The 20,900-nt window shown below is 45.3% G+C and overlaps 1 protein-coding gene across 3 annotated transcripts in view; it reads left to right on the top strand.

Annotated features, from left to right (window-relative positions):
- Positions 1 to 17,058, top strand: part of CD101 (CD101 molecule) — a 47,595-nt gene extending 30,537 nt beyond the window's left edge. For all 3 annotated transcript variants that reach the window (XM_066268176.1, XM_066268177.1, XM_066268175.1), the window contains 5 exons: positions 130 to 513; positions 1,200 to 1,604; positions 5,709 to 6,119; positions 8,620 to 9,015; positions 16,165 to 17,058. In XM_066268176.1, the coding sequence (XP_066124273.1) occupies positions 130 to 513; positions 1,200 to 1,604; positions 5,709 to 6,119; positions 8,620 to 9,015; positions 16,165 to 16,400 (1,832 nt within the window). In that variant the 3' untranslated portion in view covers positions 16,401 to 17,058. The remainder of the gene's footprint in view (positions 1 to 129; positions 514 to 1,199; positions 1,605 to 5,708; positions 6,120 to 8,619; positions 9,016 to 16,164) is intronic.
- The last annotated feature ends 3,842 nt before the right edge of the window (positions 17,059 to 20,900 follow it).

Raw genomic sequence — 20,900 nt, 5'->3', positions numbered from 1 at the left:
TGCAGGAGTGAACAGCCTGATCCCATTTGCCACAAACCAGTCAATCCTAATTAATGAGCTCTCATTGTGTGTCAGAACATTTTTTATTTACTTGAAATAATTTTTTATTCTACAACCTGTACTCCACAGCAAGGAACGTGGTCGTGTCTACCCAGAACAAGCAGGAGGCAGTGTGGGAAGGAGAAGCCCTGACCCTTCTCTGCAAGGCAGACGGAGATAAAAGTCTCCTGTCCGTGGGCTGGTGGCATATCCCACAGGACCAGGCACAGCCATCATTCCTGGCTGGCATGGATCAGGATGGTATCGCACAGCTGGGGGCCTCCTATGGGAAACCCAGTAAGCGTGGCCACACAAGGCTGGAAAAGATGGACTGGGCCACCTTCCTGCTGGAGGTCACCTCCACCATCATCACAGACAGTGGCACGTATGAATGCAGAGTGTCTGAGAGGACCCGGAACCAGGCCAGAGAGCTGAGCTGGACGCAGAGGGTGTCAGTCACTGTGCGATCTCTGGGTAAGTGTCAAAGAAATCCTCTTCTGACTTACGTCTCATCAGCACCTTCCTTTTGTGGTGGGCGACAGTGAAATTTGATTGTGTCTCACCCTGAGTCCCTAGTAATGGGCACAGAGCATAGTCTCTGGCCACCATGTCTGTCAATTAATCTTTAAAGTTCACTTATCTTTATAAAGATCATCTTTAGGATACCACTTCTAATTTGCCATTCAAGGCTAAAAGTGAACTCCTATGAATTGGAGTAGACTTATAGAAGCAGCATTCTGAGTGGAGCTGAGCCCCATGGACTCAGACTTTTGACAGCTGCAGCCCTGGGGTGACAGTCTCTCTAGCACGTTTTGTAGAAGGTACTGAACCCGTGCATGGGAGGAAGGGAGGGGCCAGCCAGTGGGCCTGGGGAGCACTCCACCCACTCAGTGGCAGCTGTCTAAGCAGCAGACTGGACAAACATGGCCTATTTGTTGTCGCTGCTGAGAACACTCTGAGAAGAGAGTCAACTTTGGAAAACTGAGGTCAGAATTCAGTACAGACTGTACTGTGAGTCAACTTCTACCCCCCAAATACTTGATACTTCCAATGAATGAATGATAGTTCAAGGTGAAGAAGTGGCACCTGGAAAACTTGGCTGTACTGTACTTTGATTTGATAAACTTATTCCAAATTGCATTTTTTATTTCTGCCCACAGCGTCAAGTTTACAAGTTAGTCTGATGAGCCGTCAACCGCAAGTGAAATGGACTGACACCTTCGACCTGTCTTGCATAGTGGAGGCTGGCTACTCTGACCTCCAGGTCCCACTCTCCGTGACATGGCGGTTCCAGCCAGCTGGGTCTCAAGCCTTCCATCAGCTCATTCACATCACCTATAATGGCACTATTGAATGGGGGGAATTCCCATCCCAGTTCCAAAAGAAAACAAAGGTTTCACAGTCTTTATTTCATTCTCAACTCCTAATCCACGATGCCACCGAGGAGGAGGCGGGAGTATATCAGTGTAAAGTGGATGTTTATGACAGAAATTCCCTACACACAAATGGCCCCGCAAGGGCTTCTGCCACCTCCCACCCACTTAAGATAGTCATCACTTTACCAGGTAATCACCACTTGAAATTAGTCCCTGCTATTCTTTTTTTAATATACTGCTCACAAAAATTAAGGGACATTTTGGGTAAGTTACAGAATTAAAGCCTTCTCCCTGTGTTTGTAACCACTTATAACTGATAGCCAGGCTAACACTAAGCTAGTATGCATAGAATGACCATACTGTTTGTTCCACACTGACTAATAATAACTGTTACTCCATGTCCCTTCCTCATCTTCCCACAAGTCCCCCACCAGCCAGCAATCAAAGGGTACCACATGGCACAGTGGGGGACCTCTTGAGCTAGCTCCAGTGGTGAGGCATTCTTTCAGACTGGTCACTGCTCATGGCTTACCAGTTATTAAATGTTTAGACTGTCTCCCCTGGTGGTGTAGCTAATGTAAATTTCATTGGAATATATTTATTCACTTATTTTAATGTATTAATACAGTAGTGGTACCTTGAGATACGAACAGAACAACATGCAATTTTTTAAGATACGAGCTGTGACTCGGTCCGTAGTTTTGTTCGAGATCCAAGCGAAATTCCGAGATACGAGTCATGATTCAGGAAGCTGCCGCTAGTTGGCGCGTTGGCACATGGGTCTAGTATAGGCAATTTGATATACGAGTTGATTGACTTACGAGCTCGGTTACAGAATGAATTAAATTTGTATCTCAAGGGACCACTGTAAATGAGAGACTCTATGATTATAGGCAAATATAACTTACCTTGCCAATTGGTAATAGAGTATAGAGGTTAAAAGTATGGCAATTTGGGTAAAGTTCTACTGTGCCAAGCACCTTCTTTCATGATTTTCATTCTCTTAGGAAAGCATGCTCAAGAGCCTTTGCAGTCATTTCAGTCTAACAAGCATTGGGTAGCACTATAGCTTTGGACAGTAACTTAACCTGTCCAAGCCTAGTTACCTCACCTATAAGTTGCTAACGTGCACTTAAAAGTGATGACATGCATAATGTGCCTAGCACAGGGCTGACACACCAAGCAGATGCTCCAACATGGTGGCTGTCATTATTCTGTCAGCTACTGAGCAATAGTTTTGGGAATGGAAATGATCTCCTTGTTGATTAACTCATGCCTTAATTTACTTGCCCTTTCTGTGGATTTTGAAATTGTTGGCCCAATCCTTCCTTCTTGAGACATCTTTTTTCCTTGACCCTGTGATACAGGATTTTCTTGGTTTTCATTCTAAGACTTCAACTACTTCTCATTGTGTGTCTTGCAGAATTCCCCTCCTCCATTGATTCATTCCTTTAGGCTTCATCCTCTGCTTGCTCTCTTCTTATTGTATACACTCTACTGAAGTGGGTTTATTCCTGTGCACGGATTCAACCTATCTACTGACAAATCCTAAACCCATTGTCCTGAAAGACTTCTCCTCTGATCTCCAGAAATGTTTATGTTGCTGCCTCCAAGACATGTCTATATTCCATATGTCAGAACATAAATGCACCCTTATTAACCTTCCAAAGCTACTTCTCCTACTTTGTTCTTGATGTTCCCACCACCCGCTACTGACCCAAGTAGAAAACCTCAGTCATCCACAACTCCTCTGTGCCACCTCATATCCAAATCCCTGTAGCGCAGCCTGCAGGGTCCTGTATAATCTGAAACAGTTATGTCTTTTCAGCATCATAGCCCACCACCGTCCACCTTGATTTGAATTTGAGCCACACTGAACTACTTGCAGCTCCTCTGATACTCTATGTTCTCTCTCACTTTCAAAGCCTCTGTTCAGGTTGCTTCTTTTTTAACCCATTTATTTATTTATTTATTTATTTATATTTTTATTGAATTTATTGGGGTGCTTCTTTTGTGTGGAGTTTCTTTTTGTTTTTGTATTTTTCTGAAGCTGGAAATGGGGAAAGACAGTCAGACAGACTCCCACATGCACTCGACCAGGATCCACCCGGCACGCCCACCAGGGGGCGATGCTCTGCCCCTGCGGGGCATCGCTCTGTTGTGACCAGAGCCACTCTAGCATCTGGGGCAGAGGCCAAGGAGCCATCCCCAGCGCCCGGGCCATCTTTGCTCCAATGGAGCCTCGGCTGCAGGAGGGGAAGAGAGAGACAGAGAGGAAGGAGAAGGGGAGGGGTGGAGAAGCAGATGGGTGCCTCTCCTGTGTGCCCTGGCCGGAAATCAAACCCAGGACTTCTACATGCCAGGCTGATGCTCTACCACTGAGCCAACCAGCCAGGGCCTGTGTGGAATTTCTTTTTTCTTTTTTTTATTTTTTATTTTTTCTGAAGCTGGAAACAGGGAGAGACAGTCAGACAGACTCCCGCATGCGCCCAACCGGGATCCACCCGGCACGCCCACCAGGGGCGACGCTCTGCCCACCAGGGGACAATGCTCTACCCATCCTGGGCGTCGCCATGTTGCGACCAGAGCCACTCTAGCGCCTGAGGCAGAGGCCACAGAGCCATCCCAGCGCCCAGGCCATCTTTGCTTCAATGGAGCCTTGGCTGCGGGAGGGGAAGAGAGAGACAGAGAGGAAAGCGCGGCGGAGGGGTGGAGAAGCAAATGGGCGCTTCTCCTGTGTGCCCTGGCAGGGAATCGAACCCGGGTCCTCCGCACGCTAGGCCGACGTTCTACCGCTGAGCCAACCGGCCAGGGCTGTGTGGAATTTCTTAAACCCTTCTCCCACAGACAAATTCCTGTTAAACCTTATCACTTAGCTTAGAGCTGTGTCCTCCTGGAAGCCTCTCTTCACTCCTGTGTTTGGGATGGGTGGTCCTGTATGTGCTTTGATAGCCAACTCTGCATATCTCTGTCCTTTTTTGGTGATACAATCCTAGAGCCACTAAGCCTCTGTCCCTATACTAATCTTCCCCTCTGGACTGTGAATTCATTTAGAGGAGGTATCCACAGGGCCAGGAACAGTCCAGCATGTAACATAGTATGTGCTTAACAAATGCTTATGGAAGGAAAAGCAACATCAATAATAAGTTAAGAAAGTAGAATCTGTACCTGACCAGGTGGTGGCACAGTGGATAGAGCATCAGACTGGGACACAGAGGACCCAGGTTCAAAGCCCCAAGGTTGCCAGCTTGAGTGCAGGCTCACCAGTTTGAGTGCAGGGTTGCTGGCTTGAGTGTGGGATCATAGACTTGACCCCATGGTCACTGGTTTGAGCCCAAAGGTTGCTGGCTTGAAGCCCAAGGCACTGTCTTGAGCAAGTGGTGACTTGCTGTAGCCCCTCAGTCAAGGCACATATGAGAAAGCAATCAATGAACAACTAAGGAGCTGCAATGAAGAATTGATGTTTCTCACCTCTCTTCCTTCCTGCCTGTTTGTCCCTATCTCTCTCTCTCTCTCTCTCTCTCTCTCTCTCTGTCACACACAAAAAAAGTAGAACCTATAATGTCAGCAAGAAGTTAGATTAAGATCTGGAAGCCAAGCTTTATCATTCATCTTTCTGACAAAGCAGAAACGCTGTTATGATTAAAGGAGAGTTAACTCCATATGTATATGATATTTTTCACAGTTGAGTGGCTGCAAAGAGACATATGTTTTTTTGTTTTGTTTTGTTTTTTTGGTCACTCAATGAGTTTATTTTTTCAAGACATGCAATTTTAATAGACCACATAAAACTTCCTTTTGTTTACCTGTGTTTGAAGGTACATACAGCTAGACTAGCAAACTGTGAACCCAGGAATATTCTGGTTAGTAAACCCACATACGAAAGACTTTCTCTCCATAGAAGTTATAAAATGCTATAGAAGAGCTCTGGCTGGGTGGTTTAGCTGGTTAGAGTGTCATTCTGATACACAAATGTTGTAGGTTTGATCCCCGGCCAGGGCACATACAGGAAACAGATTTCTGTTTCTGCTTCTCTTCCTTCCTTCCTCTCTCTCTAAGACTCAATAAATTAAAAAAATAAAATAAATGCTAAAGAACAGATGTCTGTGTCTGAGTTGTTCAGAGGCTGAATGAGCAGTGAGTGGGGCTGCTGGAGTGGGAATTCTCACATATATACATCAGGAATCCTGATACATATAAAACAAGGCATTGCTCTAGCTGACCTCTAATGTCTGTTCTACTTTGAAGTTCTGGATTCTAACAAAAGTAACTGTTTCCATTCTTTTAATTTAGAGAGTAAGCTAAAAGTGAATTCAAGCAGTCAAGTCCAAGAGCTCTCCATCAACTCCAACACTGTTGTGGAATGTAGCATCTTGTCCCAGACCACTGGAAACCTTCACTTAGCCATTGTTTGGTACTTCTCTTCCATTTCGTCTAATGCTTCCTGGCTGAAGATCCTGGGAATGGACCAAACTCACGTGGTAAAATATGGGGATGAATTCCGCACCCCAAGGAGAAAGCAAAAATTTCATATCGAGAAAGTTTCCCACAACGTGTTTCAGCTACACATTCTGACTGTGGAAGACAGGGACCAGGGCCAGTATCGCTGCGCCGTGCAGGAGTGGCTCTTGTCTGCAAATGGCACTGGTTACAAGCTTGGGGAAGAGTTGTCAGGCCTGACAGAACTGAAACTCAGGCCCACAGGTAAACCTTGGGAGTGTATTTTCACGCGTCTCTGTGTAGGAAGCTGTTCTTCGGCGTGCTTATGTGAAGGTGAAAGTATGACCTAGAACCTTAGGGATAGTGTAACTATACAATGATCGTAGGACCTGAAAGCCTACCAGTGGACAGGGGTTGGGGAGGGGGTCACTTAAGGTGAAGCAGTCTGAGGTTTTAAGGAGTTTGGAGGGCAACCAGATTCCTTTGATTGGTCTGATTAGCCTGGCAGCCTTGTGCATGCAGCTACCCAGGGTACTGTATCTTCAGATCTCTGTAATAATGAGCTGTGTCATTCTGGTGGGGCTCTATTGTAATTTGGCAGAGAAAGAGTAATACGAAGCATATTTCTCCCACTGTGAACAGAAACTGTACAACTCTACAGGGATGTGTGCAGAAATTGCTTTTCAACATTTGGCTGCCTAGACAGAAGGCGAGTAAGAGTAGTTAACTGTTGAAATAGCTTACTGAGGGAATCTCCTCTTCCTCAGGAGACCTCTAAAAAATGTAATACAAGTTCCATCCACTTACGTTGGTCTATGAGCGCTGCGGTCTCAGTGTGGGCAGGGGTGAGTAGATCTTTCAGCCTTAGTTAGGTCACCTCCAGTGTCGATTAAAATTAAATGAATGTCATGCTAAGGTTTGGGAACTGGACAAGATCCAACAACACAATGCAAATAGTTGCTCTAGTTTGGTGCTTAAAATTCCATTTTCAATGTAACATCAAAACAAGATTATATGAGCATTGCTATGTGTTAGGCGGTTAGGAATACCAGATAGAAGGCACAGCTCTTGCCCTGAGGAGCCCACAGTCTGTAGGGCAGCTCCCCTTCTCTGCTCTGCCCACCCTTCTTCCTCTGCCTGTGAATGTTCCTCAAGGACAGATCCTGGGCCCAATTTTCTTCTTATCTGTGGTGTTCCCATGACTTTTTCAATACTGCTTTGATGTCAGCTACCACCTTCGTTGAGACAGCTCTGGGTTTTTATTCTTAGTCCCTGTTGCCTGAACTCTAGGTCTGTTAGACAACTGCCTGTTGGGCATTCCTACTTGGATGCCTCAGAGCCCCTCGCACTCAGCATGGCCCAGATTGCATTTCTGAAGCCTTTCTGCCATCCCACAAGGCTCATGCACACTTCTGCATTCTCCGTCCATGTGGCTGGCATCCTTCCTCCCAGCTGTTGAAGCCAAATCTTGACAGTGTACGCACACCCCTTTAAGGAGGCAGCCACTCCTGAGCTCAAGCCAGAACTTCCCATTCAAAAATGTGGCTCGGCATTGTCCAGTCTTTTAGTATGTCAAGAAATACCTAAAAATATTTTTTGGTGACATGGCTCATTTGAGAATGTTCACAACAAATTCAAATTCTTTTTACAATCCTAAGGGTGTCAAACAAATTATATTTGGCTGTGGCTACTGGAGGTGGCCTGCTGAGCACCCTGGCATAGGAAGGGAGTTAGGAAGAGTCCAGGGTAAGACACTGAGAAGAACTGGTCAGAACTGTAAGAGGGACATTTTATCTGAAATCAGAAGAAGAGAGGATTTCAAGAAGAAAATGGACTCCAGTGGCAAAAAACACAGAAAGGACCAAAAATACTGGAGGGTCCCTTGAGCAGGGACTCAGGTTCTTACTGTGGACCTTGGCCAGAGTGTAGCAGTGGGGTTGGAAGACCAATTGCATTAAGTAGGGAGTAAGTTGGGGGGGGGGGGAGGCAGATAAATATTTATCACTTAAGCTAATATTTCCATGCTTTGCCACAAAGGGAAGGGCCGAGTAAAGATGCTAGCTAAAAAAGAATCCAGGATCAAAGTTGTTCTATTAAAGATAGATTAATAAATGTGTTTGTAGTAGCGTTGAAAATATAGGGTTTACTGTAACTTCTTTATTTTGTTTGTAACCTCTCTGGCCTTCCCTCCAAGTCCTTACCTGCTGGTTAGTAGAGAAAAATGTTTTGAAAGTAAATGTCAAAATCTGTTTAGAACTTAGTTTAATTCAATAATTTAAATGGTCTCCTTAAAGTGTGATATTCTAGCACTTGTATAAAAATGTTCAGTCTCTCAGATAGCCTCCTCCTTCGCTGCATCTACACCTGAGATGGCATGTGGGTGCATGAGAGGAGGGTGACTGGCTAAGAATGAGGGGTTTGGTGGGCTACATGGCTTGAGGGAGGAGAGTGGGCGCACTGGAAGTTTTGAATGGTCCCTCTGAGAAGTAGAAGAGAGAGGTGGCCGGGGCCAGGGGGGGGGAGCAGCAGGGTAGAATGCCCCCCAAAGCTGGGTAGCTTTCAGTGGCAGACAAGAGGTGGGGCAGAGAATGTTCTAGCAAATATGGAAGAAGGACAGAGGTCAAAGAAAAGTGTTAAAGGTGAAGGGTGTGATATCTAAAGATGATGAGATGACATCTCCTCAGCAAGAACATGGTTTTTCAGAGGAGATGTCCAGTCTAAGAGCCTGGATTCTCCTCTAACTTCCTGCTGTTTTATATCCTAGGAAGTAAGATACGTGTCTCCAAAGTGTACTTAGCAGATAATGCTACTGAGCACGGAGAGGTAGCCATCCACTGCAGGCTGGAGAGCTCGGGCAGCTCAGCCTCCCTGTTCTCTGTGATGTGGTACCGGGCCAGAGAACATTCTGGAAGTGAAATGCTGGTGCACCTGCAGCACAATGGCTTGCTGGAATATGGTGAAGAGGGGCTCAGGAGGCGCCTGCACTGTTACCGTTCATCCCCTACAGACTTTGTCCTGAAGCTTCATCGGGTGGAGATGGAAGATGCTGGCACCTACTGGTGCCGGATGGCGGAGTGGCAGCTCCATGGCACCCCAAGCAAGTGGGTCAACCAAGCATCGGAGGGGTCGCAGCATCTGGTGCTCATGGTGCTACCTTCAGGTACCTAGGGGTAACCTGCCATAGCTCATGGTCAGGAGAACCCTATTCTCTCGTTCTCCCCCTTACCCTTTCTCTCCCAGCTATGTTTTGCTCCTTCAGGCTGAAAACAATTTCAGACTCCCTACCAAAATGACTTTGCCTTTTTTTCTCAGTAGCAACATCTTTGGACAGACAAGGTCTGCGTGAGGTTTGGCATAGACATGAAATATTAGGGGACTCTGCTCCTGCTTCCCGACCCAAACCAAAAAAGCCTTCAACCTTATATTCCTTTAAATAACCAAAGAGTGTTCAGAGCAGACATCCTTACTGCTTGGCTGATCTTGAATCTCAGAATGCTTATGTGCTGTGGGAGTGAGGATGAGGGAGAGGGACAGGGGGACTTCATGTTTGATCTGGTTGGACCAATATCAGCTACATCTAAATGCTCCCTGAGTAAAAAACAAAACAAGCAGGGAAAAAAAAACCTTTCTCAATGAATGAGAGCCAAGCTTCTTATCTCTGTGTGCTCAACAAACTACAGGTCTTTGATAATGACAGTCATTTGGTGTGCTGCTCCTAATTATACCTTGCAAGGCATCAAAGGAGGAAGTGCACATGCTAGAACTTGTTTACAGGCTCCAACAAGGAGGGCAGTTCCTTGAAGACCATTGGCCAAAGGTTGATCCTTCTCTGTGTGGGAAGGTCATTCTATTCAGCTGAGTGCACAGATTCAGGAGGGATGTGGAACAAGAGATTTTTAGGCAGTGGTGCATCGGACTGGGATGCGGAGGACCCAGGTTCGAACCACCAAGGTCACCAGCTGGAGCACAATCTCGTATGGTTTGAGCACAGCTCATCAGCTTGAACCCAAGATCACTGGCTTGAACAAGGGGTCACTCACTCTGCTGTAGCCCCCAGTCAAGGCACATACGAGAAATCAATCAATGAACAACTAAAGAACCGCAACAAAGAATTGATGCTTCTCATCTCTCTCCCTTCCTGTCTGTCTGTCCCTATCTGTCTCTCTGTCTTTGTAACAAAAAAACAAAAGAGATTTTGGAGAAGAGGACATCCTTCCAGCCAGTGCAGTGTCATGTATATAAGAGGCATTTATTACGCATTTGTTAATGAAAACATCCAGACCAGTAAATCTTCCCTGGCAATCAGTGAGCTGGCGGATGTTGTAGTCAGCTCATTCTCTGAGCCACGCTGCCTGGTGGGGTTTAAGGAGAAGGTGAGAGGTGAGCCATAAGCTAAACTCACTGTGGACAAGGGTCATTGGAGGGGCAGAGGTGGGTACAGAGGAGGGAAGGTGTGAAGGCAATAGCCACGGCCACCATCACAGCAGCCTGGCCCATGCAGGTTCGCATTGGATTCGGACAGTTGGTAAAGAAACAACGGAGCCAAAAACTGGTGGGCCATCATCTTTAATCCTAGCTTGCACCTGGCAGGCAAGTAAAACACACACTGCTCCAAAACCCACTCACATTCAGTGCTCACAAAGCTACTGACTTAACCGAGTTTCCGAGAATCAAAGGTTTCTAACTCACCAGACTTATTCACCTCTGTTAGCCATCTCCTTCCTTCTCCCTGCACAAACTCTGCACAAACTGGCTTCTCATTCAACACTCTGCCATCTTGTCTGCTTCTCCTGGCCTCCTCCACGTGGCCTCTCTCTCCTCTCCTTTCTGCTCTCTCCTCTAATGCTAATAATCCCAGGAACTGAGAGAGCAAGCTCCCGTTCTGCCCCCATTTTATAGTGTAGAAATTAAAACTTTTAATCCAATATACAAAATAGGGAAGTCTCTAATACAAAGTCACTTATCAGAGACGTGATGGGATTGCATCACCCCACATCAAAAAGGATGGGAAAGGCTTAGTCCTAAAACCAAGCCCCAGGCTACAAGGATCCTGCCTGCCCACAGCCCGCCCCCAAAACACATTAATATCACCTGGGTGACAGCTTCCATGTGGGCAGCGCCATCTTTAACAAAGTGAGCATAATATATTTTATCTGCCCAACAGAAGGAGTGCTGCAGAGAACATCTGGCAGCTTCTCAGGAGTAGGGATAGCTTCGTCCCTATGATCCCAGCAATGCTTCTAGTGTAGAAGTCAAAGTTATTGGATCTGTTTCTTGGGGGTTCCATCCTCCTCTTTCCCTGTCCTTTGCTCAGTGAATTTTCCTCTCAACTCTCCATGCAGAATTTTTCCCTCATTCCCACAATTCCAGGAAGTCCTATCACCTGACCTCGTTCTGTACATGTTTTCCCACAGGGATTCCTAGGCTCTGCAGAAGCAGCATTTTATTTTGCATTAGAATAAATAAGTAAGAAAATGTACATATTTTATAATTAAAAAGCATATCTCTTTGTGGAAGCCTTATAAAACAAGTGTGAGGTTTTAAACAAATGAACCCAGTAAAGGAAATGTTGAAAGTGGAGTGGTCTCTGTATTCTTCACAATAGAAGAAGCAGGAGAGCCTGTGCGTGACAAGCTGAGGGTTTCATCGTAAGTCCAGTTCAGGGTTCCCAAGTAAATCTTCAGAGTATCGCACCTTGCTTCCTCTGCCTGGATGTTTCTTTCAAGTAGTCGGGAGGCAGTGTGGGGAGGTGAATACTTTCAGGGTTAGCAATCAGACGAGCCTAGGTTCCAATCGTAGCTCTACCACCCACCTACTAGCTATGAAATCAAAGTATCCAGCAAAGTCCCTGATATTGTAAGTGCTCAACAGATGTTAACTCTTCTTTTTCCTTATGCCTCTAAGCATCACACACACACACACACACACACACACAAATATACATACATATGTATATGTCTATTTATGGAACAAAATATTGTAATTTATTCAATAAAGAACTATATGAGGTTCTGAGAACATGAAAACATGTATTGCAGAGTCAGTCCCCATAGAGCTGAGTGTAGTGGAGGAAGTGAAGTCCAACCTGATCATTATCATCAGAGAAATAGTCTCAGGACAGTACAGCAGGAGCAAGGCAGGGCTGGGCAGAGATCTGGGAAGGTTTCCCAACTATGGAGCCTGTAGAAAAGGAAGAAACATTTCATGAAAAGAAGAGGGCATTCAAGATAGTCATAGAAACCGTGGCCCGATGGCAGTGATAAGGTTAGTAAGATGGGGAGGTGCAGATCTCAAATGTGTCTTGTGTATGAAGCTAAAGAAAGGGAACTTTACTATGCAAGTTATGGAGTGCCATTGAACAAGTTCAAGCAGGGGAGTACCACCATCAGACTTGCATTCTAGAAAGCTCCCCTCTAGGAACAGTGCTAATGAATTAGAAGGGAGGCAGACACAGAGCAGGGAAACCATGTTGAAATGATTGTAGAATTCGGGTGAGACAAGGTGAAGGTCTGAATTAAGGCAGGGCCCAGGAGGGCTGGGAGTAGGACAGGCAGTCAGGATTAGGAGGTGTACTCTGGAAGGTTTAGAGACTGATTAGATGTATGTGGGGAATGAATGAACAGAAGGGGAGAATCAAAGATGAACATCGGGTTCCTGGCAAAGGTGAGTAGTGGAACATTCACTGAACAGAAGAAAGGTCTGAAGGGAAGATTAGTTCAATTTTGAATATGTTGGGCTGGAACTGAGTTTGAAGGACCCGTGAGTTATCCAGGGAGATCTATTCAGTAGATATCAACACTTCCAAATGAGATCTTTGCCAGACTTGTAGCTTAGAAGTCATCAACTTATAGCCAATAATGATGCCCAGGGATGAACCCCTGAGACACCCCATCATTTATTGATCAGGAGAGTACACAAGAGGAGCCTGTGAAGGAGAATAAGGAAGTAGATGAGCGGTTAAAGGAGAACCAGGGTTTGGTGATAGCATGGAAACCAAAGGCAGAGAGGAGATAAGCCAGGCAGAGAAAGAAAAATATCACATGACTTCACTCATATGAGGAATCCAATGAATCCAATGAGCCCCCCGCTTGTCCTGTCTCTTTCTTCCTTTGAAGTCAGTATTTCTGAGGTAATGTCAAAAAGAAGTGTTCCTGATGATGTGTTTGGCTGTGGGTGGAAGCATTTTATAAACTAAGCCTCATGATGAAATGCTCTCGTTATGTTTTTGGTTCGATCTTCCAGACTTATACTTTGAGCTTTGGGCACTTACTTGGATTAATCCAAAATGCCAAACCTTAATGGTTTTGAATGTCACTAATTCTGATTCCAATATGGGTGAGAGGCAGATGGCAGGAAATGGGTCTGTGAGGAGCGAGCACTATCCTCCCAGGAGAGGTGATTTAGAAGCAGCAGAGCTGGCCAATATGACCTCCCCATTCAGATAGTCACCCCTGGCAGTCCCTTCGCATTGAAGGTTAGCATCTCAGGGGCAAAAAAAGCCAGTGCCGGGTTCTTCTCACCTGCTGTGTGCCAGTCCCATCTCCCCATCATCACACCTCCATCCCAGCAATGGTGAGATGTGGGTGCCGTGGGCTCCCACCTCCCAACTCTCTGACTCCCATGACCAGGAAAGGACTCTCAACTGAACGTCACCTGGTCCTAGGGACAGAGAGCTCAGAGATTTAAGCAAGAGATGTGACCTTTGGGAGGATTTAAGCAAGGCTGTGGCCCCTGAGAGGAAGCAGCAGGCTCAGCCCTGTGTCCTCTCTGGTCTCTGGGGAGATAGCTGCCTGTGATTTTCCTAACTTTTTCAGTAGCATTCTAGCTAATATTTATTACTTGCTGACTCAACAGTACACTAGGCACTATGTTAAATTCTTTATTATGCATGATCTCATCATGACTCTAGAAATCATTTTCCCCATTTGTTTGATGAGCAAATTAATAATTAGAGTGGATAAGTAACTTGTCCAATGTCAGTCATGGTAAGAAGAGCCAGGATTTGAACCCATCTCTCCAAGATGTAGCAGGTGCTCAATCATTATTCTGCACCTGAGTGGTGTGAAGTATCAAGGCCAGTACTCTTAGCCTCTGGTCTCTTCAGCTCCATTCTCTTTCAGCATTTCTGTCTACACCTCCTTCTTAACCACACGCATTCAAATGTATTCAGATAAGACATGGGAGAATTACTGTAGTCAAGCAGGGCCTTAGAGAAAGGGGTTAGGTAGAATGTGGAAAATGGGTGATAAAGGAATTAAAATCTAACTTTTTCATTGCCCGCCTTTCAAAAACAAAACCCAAATTTAAGATGGAGAATACAAATGAGACCAGAGAAATCCAGACAGCAAAGCCGGCAGCTCCTTGCTAGCCCTGTTCAGAGCTGCCATGTTCAGTGATGGTCTTCGCTCTGTGTAGGAAGATGGAGTCACACCCCTGGGTCCTGTGTGTGGAATTCACTCTCGTAACTGATTCATCTATCAGTCTCCATTGATGACCTATGGCAAAGTGCTACAAAAAATAAAAAGCTGCATGAGACATAGGCCTCACCCTCCAGGAATTCCCAATGCAGGAGTTGGACCAGTGTTCAGATTCTTGACTTCCAAAAAAGACATCCTTCAAGGTGCGAAATGTATCAGCAATGCCAAAAATGGAATCCTTGTAGCATGTGGTTGATCAAAATGAACTCAGGACCTGTTGTTTTCAAAGAGTCTATCATTCCAAGAATCCTATAGCTTAACCTCTAAAAAAAGAAATTGCTTACGTTATTACAATTTTCCAATGAAAGCACAGCTACTGTTAGCATCGGGTTTTCAGAATAGCCCTGATTTTGAATATCCTGTCGTAAGTAAATATAGCTGGAAGGCTACATTTGGTAGCTGCTGTCCCATGAAGCATGTGTCTTCCTGCATCAAGACTGTAAGCCTCATCCTTTCCTAGTAACTCAAGGTTCTTTGTCCTGGAGCCTGTGGTGGGTGCGATCTTCGTGGCTTCCCTGGCTATGTGGCCGGGACCCACTGTGGGGCTGCATGTGCATGCTCCTCATGTCTGCTGCTGACAGCGCTTCCCCACGGACTGCCGCTGAGGATGAGGTATCTTCAGCAAGCCTTTATATAGTATCTTCTGTCCCAGTCAATCTCATCTAATTCAGATGAGCAAAATTTACCAAGTGCATGTGCTAGGCACTGTAGGGGCAACAGAAACAGGTACCTATGATGGGACAGAAGAGGTGTTTAGAAGGGGGATTGAAAGAGGAGTAAACAGATGTGTGTGTGACAGGATGGAGTAGAACAGCATCTGAGACGTGGTGGGAGAGGTAGGACCACTGTGGGGAGGAAGTGTGGTCTGAGCCCTCCAGAGGACGTGGTGGGGCGAGCGGGATGGGGGGTGGCAGTAAGAACAACAGGAAAAGAGCTGAATGGAGGAGGCTGGGGAGTGGGAGACCAGTGTGGAGAGTCAGGAAGGGACGGTGCCTCTAGGTTAGGAGGACCATGCATGTGAGAGATGGGCAGGGGGCTGGGGTGGTAGAGGCAGATTAGGAAGCCGCAGCAGTGGGAATAACCCAGTTAAAAATTCAGGACCGTGCCTGACCGGGCGGTGGCGCAGTGGATAGAGTGTCGGACTATGATGCTGAGGACCCAGGTTCGAGACCCCGAAGTCACCGGCTTGAGCGTGGGCTCATCTGGTTTGAGCAAAAAAGCTCACCAGCTTTGACCCAAGGTCACTGGCTCCAGCAAGGGGTTACTCGGTCTGCTGAAGGCCCAGGGTCAAGGCACATATGAGAAAGCAATCAGTGAACAACAAAGGTGTTGCAATACGCAACGAAAAACTAATGATTGATGCTTCTCATCTCTTCGTTCCTGTCTGTCTGTCCCTGTCTATCCCTCTCTCTGACTCTCTCTCTGTCTCTGTAAAAAATAAATTAATTAATTAAAAAAAATCAGGACCTGCAGCAGAGTTGATAACGAGAGTTAAATTATAGATATCTTTTCTGAGGAAAGAAGATTAAAGGAGAAGTTTTCTTTTTTGTTTTTGTTTTCTTTCTGGCTGTTAGTTTTAAGTAGGTCATTGGAACCTCTCTGGTGGTTGGAAATTGCTGGGTGAGGGCGGGGCCATTGGAGGAGCACCGTCTGGAGTTCTGGGCTCTCGGCCTCTGCTCCTCACACGTGCTGGAAGGGGCCAGCTGCTGTTTGGGCCTGTTATTTATACATGTATTTGCCTGTAACAATGAATCCCAAAAGTGTTTATAATTGATTAGTACAAATAAGTTAGAAACTAATTACTCTCTTCGTTTTTCTCCTCTTTGTGGTAGAGCCCACATTTCCTTCCCGGATTTGCTCTTCAGCATCTTTCATCTATTTTTTATTCATCTGTCCCTTCGTGGTGCTCCTTCTTCTGCTCGCTTCCACCCTCTGCTTGTACTGGAAGGCCAGGACGCTGTCGGCGCTGAGACGCACCTCCCAGAAGGAAAAGGCCCTCTGGGTGGACTTTAAGGGGGCTGGAGACAGGCCCAACAACGGGAGGGCAGAGGAAGAGGAGGACAGTTGAATCCTGTGGGGCGGACCTTGCAATTGGACCGCCTGGACCAAGATGTGAATGAATCCTGGTTCTGCCCTCTGTATCTGTGGCCTTGGGTAAGTTACCTAGGTATCTACAGAAATGTTTAGTGAGCGTGTTTGTAGTTCGAGGCACTGTTAAATGTTTCTCTGTGTGTGACCTCATCTACTCCTACACTGCCCCCCCCAACCTCACCGTAAGGGCTAGATGGCTCATTACCTGTTTTTATTCACCAGCCCACGGAGATTTGGGTCCCCATCTGTGCAGAGGGGTCTGTCCTTACACGGCCTCTGCAGGGTTAAGTGAGATCCTGGGGCCAAGTCCAAGGCTGGTTTCCCTTAGCTCTCCTCTCTTAAGTCACCGAATCCCTGGAAAACACCAGGAGTGTCTTGTCATACTGGCTCTGGGTAATCTTTTGCCTCTAGGTAAGAGAGGTAGGAAAGAGCTGGATATCAGCAAGGCGAAAGGAATTGGGGATATACCCTTCTTTCCCACTGAATCTGCTTCAGCAAGAATGCAACTTCCTTCAAGGCAGAAATCTCATTTTTTCCTCCATCCCTTCTATAAATGCCACTCAAGGGCTCTACATAATAGGTGCTTAATCAATATTGGTTCTTTGATGAAATAAAAAAAGCATTTTGTAGCCTGAGTTCCTTTGTTTTTCTTTCTTTTGCCATAAGACTTACAGTATTAAGTCATTGCTAAGGAAATTTTTAAAAAATTTTACAACAGTGCTCTAGCCAGCCTCCCAAAGCCTCTTAGCTCCCCTTTTCTTCACACTAAGGGGCCTGTCTGGTTCCTGGTTCTTAGCCAGAGCCTTCTTTATTTATGTGTTTTTTTACTTGACAGCACTCTGATGCAGCGGTAGTTATTTTGGGGGGAGGAGTCAGTAGTGCCACCAACCCCTCCCACTCCAGTGGGGGTTAGAAGTGCACGGGGACAGTGGGTCAAGTCTGGTTCCTCAGGGTCCTCTATTCCCAGCTAGGAAAAGTTAAGAGGGTGGAGGTGGGATGTATATAACTTAGGACTTTCAGCAACTGCCTCCCGGGGCATAACAACTGTCCCTACAGGACCCGAAGTCCCTTACCTTTGTTTTAAAAGCTGTTCAGGCCTGACCTGTGGTGGCTCAGTGGATAAAGTGTTGACCTGGAAAGCTGAGGTCGCCAGTTCAAAACCCTGGGCTTACCCGGTCAAGGCACATATGGGAGTTGATGCTTCCTGCTCCTCCCACCTTGTGTCCCCCTTCTCTCTCCTCTCTCAAATGAATAAATAAAATCTTAAAAATAAAATGACACCTTAGAAAATAAAATAAAAGAAATAAAAATAAAAAATAAAAGCTATTCAAGCCCTGTGATAGCCAGAATTGAAAATCAATCAGTGTCACCTAACAGACTTGAAAAAACACATTTATTTATTTTCCCTATGACCAACAGTATTGATTTAAACACTCAGTAATTTACATTTCCAAGGAGAACAATTTATTTTTAATTATTTTATCAGGCACAGATGTCCTCTCCAAACATAATTAGTTCCTTTGCAAGGGGATTTATCAGTGGCTTTGAGAACTCCCACTGTAGACCTACTAGTTTGTTAAATTCATCTCCCTTTATGGCCTCATTTGAAATACTCCAAATGTTTCCTTAAACACGTCAACACATTCGTTTCTCTCTCTCTCAGGTAAGGGAGAACATGGCTCAAGTTTAGACTTCTTAGAAAGTGTGATTAATGTCTCCCCACTTCCAGTTTTTCCAGAAACCTAAATTTGAATTGGGATATTGAAGGGTCAGTCAGAGGCAGAGTGGCTGCTGGTGCTTCCCTCCCTCCACCACCTCTCTTCCCCTGCTTCCCCTGGACGCTGCCTTTCAGCTCTTGGCCCAAGCACCACTTTTTCACCTTTGAAAGCAGCACAGAAGTTGCCAGAGCACACACTCCAACATCTAACCACCCAACCCCCACTCCCAGTGGAGTCTGGGAATGATCATTTCCCAGTGAGCATCCTGTGTGCAGCCTGGAACAGGTGTGAGGGACCCAGTGGTGTCCCAAGTAGACACCATCCCAATCCTTTGGGTGTTGCCTTGTCTGTCCAGACACTCTGCTTTCCTTAATGGGATCTGGAACACTTGACATTTTCTAGGAAGCCACAATGTACTCTGCCTCATAGTGAATTTTCGGTCAACTAAAATCTCGTTCTTCTTTTCCTTTTTGAATTTCTAGAATAAAATTTGTTTTTTACCCACTTCAGTAGACATTTTACACAAAACTTGTACTTGCTCCAATTATGTACTTGTTCATTTTAGTTCTTAAGATTTAATGAAGAACTTCACGTTTACTTGTGGATTTCCACTTTCCCATTCTGGGTCACTACCTGGTTTCACTTTCAGCTTCTTGTGTTAAAAATTCTCCTTGGCCACAGGAAAAACCTCTGTCTCAGGAATTGGCTAACTACAGCCTACCACCTGTTTTGTTTTGTTTTTAAAAAATACAATTTGTTGGAATACAGCCCCTTCTATTTGCCTACATGTTCTCCATGACCGCTGTCATGACAAAATGGCAGAGTTGAGCCGTTGCCATAGAGACTGTCTGACCCACAAAGCCTGAAATATTTGCTCTCTGAATCTTTGTGGAAAATGTTTGCCAACCTTGTTCTCTCTAAGTGGCTAATGTTCTGTCTTCATCATGTATTATGTTCCTGGGAAACTTGATGTATTATATCTGTAGTGGTTATATATCTGATTAATTTAATAAATAATCACAGGCTCTCCATACTGGTGTCTAGTCCAGCAGTTGGGAAACTCCACACCATCCTGTTGAGTACTTATTCTGTAAAAGACAAGCTGGCACAGAGATGACTAAGGCATGAAGAAGTTCTTTTTATTATCTTTAGTATTTTTAGACATCTACAAGAACAACTGATTTATGGCCACAGATGCATGCAGTGGTAGGAAGTCATGTGCCATAATAATTTCTTACCATTGTATAGGAGATGTTCATCATCTCAGAGTTTCACAGCATCCTCATGCAAAAGGGATTGTTATTCCCGTCCTGCAGGTAAGAGATTGAAGTTCAGAGAGGGTGGGATTTATCTAGGATCACCCAGCCATACGCAGAAGAGTAAGAGCTCAAGTTACTCTTTCCACAATAAATGCTATGTTCAAATCCATTGCAGTGGGGCAAATCTGGTGTTAATCATATAGGCCTTACATGGTTTTTATGAGGATCAAATCAAATATTTACATGGAGATAAGTTTTAAACTATTTCAAGTCATAAATGAATGTCAGCATAACCCAAGTTTTTCCAGGCCTTACCTGCCTGTGCACATCAATAAAAGTGTATCAATAATAATCATCCAAATTCTGTAGACTTTTGCCCCCAGGCTGCTTACAAAGAGTCCTAGCCATCCAGAAAGTATTCTTCAAGGATTTCAGGGAATTCTGTAGGATTCTGGAATTCGGAGAAGCTCACAAACCAGTCCACTTGCACATGGTCCCTTGGGGCTCTGCTCAGCAGAATGCACTCCCACTGCAGTTGGGCTCCTGGAGCATGTGGGACGCCATGCTGGATGGTGTCCAGTGTAAACAAGGAAAAGAGCCTACCTCTCATTGTGTCTTTGCATGGTGCTCTGTTTGGATTGTAGACAAATCCAAGTTTGTTTGTGCCCCAGGTCTCTAAAGTTTCTCTTGTGAAAACAGCCCAATATCTGCTTAGGGTCTAGATACCAACCAGGATGGGACCAGTCTGTGAGATAGGCTTCATGCTGTGCTCTCTGGTCTCATTCTCAGCTTCCAGGAACCTCTGTATAAACCTCTTCATCATAGGCCCCCCTTTCCTCCTGCGATTTGGTCATGCAAATGGGGAGGCTCCCACTCATCAGACAGGTCCAGAAAAGGCTGCAGTCCCAGTAGGTTCAGCTGGGACTCCTGTTATGCTGGTCATTTATCTTTACCCCTAATGCAGTAAAGTGCCGTGGGTACTGAGAAATCAGAGACAACTTCATAAAGAAGATGTCATTTGAACTGAGTTTAAAAGTCAGGAAATATTTGACAGGAAAAGTTGGAAAACAGTAGTCTGGGGCAGAGGTAGCCCCATGAAAAGATAGTACAAGGAATAGCTTTAGTTTGATTTCATTGTCAGGTGTATGGAGGGAAGCAATAAGAGATAAATGTGGAAAGTATAGCAAAATTCTGGGGTTGGGGAGGGGCAGGAAGGAGAATAGATCCTAAACATGTGTAAGCACTTGGACTTTATTTAGTGGACAATAGTGAGCCATCGAATGTTAGGGATGGGAAGGAGCAGCAGTGCTTCAGGAGAATTAAAACAGCAGCATAGATGATGGATGGAGGTTGAGATGAGGGATATGGTAGTACCAAGGCAATGCAGGGCAGCCACCCCTACCAACATACCAACATATGTGACAATCTATATAAGTCTTACAACATTTGTTGAGTAAAAGAAGCTAAAAGCAAGGAATATGCACTATATGATTTCATTTA

The sequence above is a fragment of the Saccopteryx bilineata genome, chromosome 3, assembly GCF_036850765.1.
Source record: "Saccopteryx bilineata isolate mSacBil1 chromosome 3, mSacBil1_pri_phased_curated, whole genome shotgun sequence".
Lineage (NCBI taxonomy): Eukaryota > Metazoa > Chordata > Mammalia > Chiroptera > Emballonuridae > Saccopteryx > Saccopteryx bilineata.
The sequence above is the reverse complement of the archived record's forward strand: the minus strand, read 5'-3'. Positions and strand labels throughout refer to the sequence as shown.